This window comes from Cyprinodon tularosa, unplaced genomic scaffold (genome assembly GCF_016077235.1).
Source record: "Cyprinodon tularosa strain WSP-4 unplaced genomic scaffold, ASM1607723v1 ctg831, whole genome shotgun sequence".
Classification (NCBI taxonomy): domain Eukaryota; kingdom Metazoa; phylum Chordata; class Actinopteri; order Cyprinodontiformes; family Cyprinodontidae; genus Cyprinodon; species Cyprinodon tularosa.
Window position 1 is genome coordinate 300,146 of NW_024039598.1, and position 2,124 is coordinate 302,269.

The following is a 2,124-nucleotide window of genomic DNA, read 5'->3' on the forward strand; positions in this document are numbered from 1 at the left end:
TTCTGCATATCCTCCTCAATTCAGTCCTCACAATTCTGCAGTGTTTAATAATTTTCAAATCACATTTTAGTTTTCAAATATTTTTTTATACCTTCCTAATGCAAGAAGACAGTTAAAACACAACAGACAATTTGCTATGCCAGTAAATAATGACTAGATCAACCCATACAAAGATTTCACTGGAACCAAGAATGGCTTAAAATAATAAATCGTTTGTGGATTCAGAGACCAGCAGATTTATCATTTATAACAACTGTTATTTAAAAAAAAGTTTAAGACAATTTACAGTATTGTATCATGTTAAAACTAGCAAAAATAAATTGTTTTCAGTAACTGATTGAAATTATTTTCATCAAATAAATCAAGACAGCTTTGAATTACTAAAATCCCCTTGAAATATCTTTCCAGAAATGATCATTCTGAAAGCTGTCCGGTACCAGCTGTAAAAAAAAGCATAAATAAATGGATTAAGCATTGAGTTAGTCAGTGTTACCCAGTTAAGGGCCTCAATCACAACAAATGGCACTGCGTCAGTGCTGAAAGGAGCAACGGTAATGCAAACAAACAGAGGAGCCCAGCAGATGAGAAAAACACCCATAACAATAGCAAGAGTTCTTGTGGCCTTTCTCTCCCCCCGACTTGCTGTTACTCCAGAGGTTTTATTGCTTTTAATGATGCGTGCCTGTCTCTGGGCAACTAGGAAAATTTTGAAGTATATGCACAACATAATAAGTGCTGGAAGGTAAAAAGAAAATACGGGACCCACAGTACTGGGCAGTAGATCCTGCAAAGAACAGTTTTCCTTACATGGATTATGATTTAAGCCTGCAATTGTTATACCAACTCCAATTAATCCAGAGATACCCCAACTTACCAGAATCATCACCAAAACGACTCTATTAGTTATTTTGGTTGTGTAGATGAGAGGCTGACATACTGCATAATATCTGTCAACAGCAATACAGCACAGATTCAGAATGGAACATGTGCCCAGAGAAACATCAAAGCTGTCTCGTACTTGACAAATAAGACCTGCATGACGCAGACATGAGCTCAGAGAGAATGCCATACTGAAGGGAATGACCAGACTTCCTATGAGAAGGTCCGTCACAGCCAGAGAGACGATGAGAGAGTTTGTGGGAGTGCGGAGCTGTGCAAAGTAACCAACAGAGATGATTATCAGGAGGTTTCCACACACTGTAACAACGGATAAAAATGCAAAGAAAATATACAATAGAACACACATCGTAGATGAGATATTGTCTAAAGAATAAGATAAATGGTCAATTTCATTGCAATAGTCATAATTATCCACAGCCCATGTTCTGTTTAAAGTTTCCATATTTGTAGATTCAAGTAAACCTTAGAAACCTTTGAAATTAATCGGAAAAAAAAGCTAAAATTAAAATGAAAACCTTTGCGTTTTCTGTGATTTATTTAGCTAGATATATTTAAAACATAGTTTCCATTTGGTTCACAGCATTACTGTCTCCAACTGTATATCTGAGTTCTGACAGGAACTTTTAAACTTTTGAGTCTCCTTCTCATTAACATAATTAGTCGTCACTTACCACCCCCCTCCTTGTCTCCAGGAGACAACTAAATCCTTTCTCTTGTTGAAAATTGTAATTAAGTCCTAGTAATAATCTTAGATAAACAAAAACATAGGAGAAATGAAAGAGTAAAAAGATTAACAAAAGAAGGATAAAAATAGATTGAACAATAACATTAATACTTAACTATTTGATGGGAATATAATGTAAGAATCTATCCGATGCTGCTAGTCAAAGACTTTTGATTAACAATTGATCACTGACTCACTGTTCAGTCAAGAAGTTTGCAATAAGTCGAATAAGCCAAAATTCAATTGTATGGTCTCAAAACCTTTAAAAGCTAACGGCTACTGTACAAACCTCTCTGTTTGTCCCTTTTACCTGGGGCTGGAAAAGAAAAAAAAAGCCTGTTATCCAATTAATTAAAAGAGATCTGACATTTTCTGGTAAATTTCATATATTCCACTCGCCCCCATATTTTTCCCTGTAATTATCTTAGTATTAGAGTGAAAAACAAAGAACAATATACACAAAGGCTGCCTCAAACAGCTGATTACTGACATGCATTTTT

General features: G+C 35.2%; 1 protein-coding gene across 1 annotated transcript; it reads right to left on the bottom strand.

Moving 5' to 3' along the window:
- Nucleotides 1-298: 298 nt before the first annotated feature.
- On the bottom strand, nt 299-1,417 carry LOC119774786 (trace amine-associated receptor 1-like). The gene has a single exon (XM_038272466.1). The coding sequence runs from the start codon at nt 1,340-1,342 to the stop codon at nt 362-364; it is 981 nt and encodes a 326-aa protein (XP_038128394.1). The 5' UTR covers nt 1,343-1,417; the 3' UTR covers nt 299-361.
- Between the last annotated feature and the right edge of the window lie 707 nt (nt 1,418-2,124).

Bases quoted from the DNA above. Each gene is read 5' to 3' on its own strand.
- LOC119774786 (XM_038272466.1), bottom strand. From the start codon at position 1,342: ATGGAAACTTTAAACAGAACATGGGCTGTGGATAATTATGACTATTGC.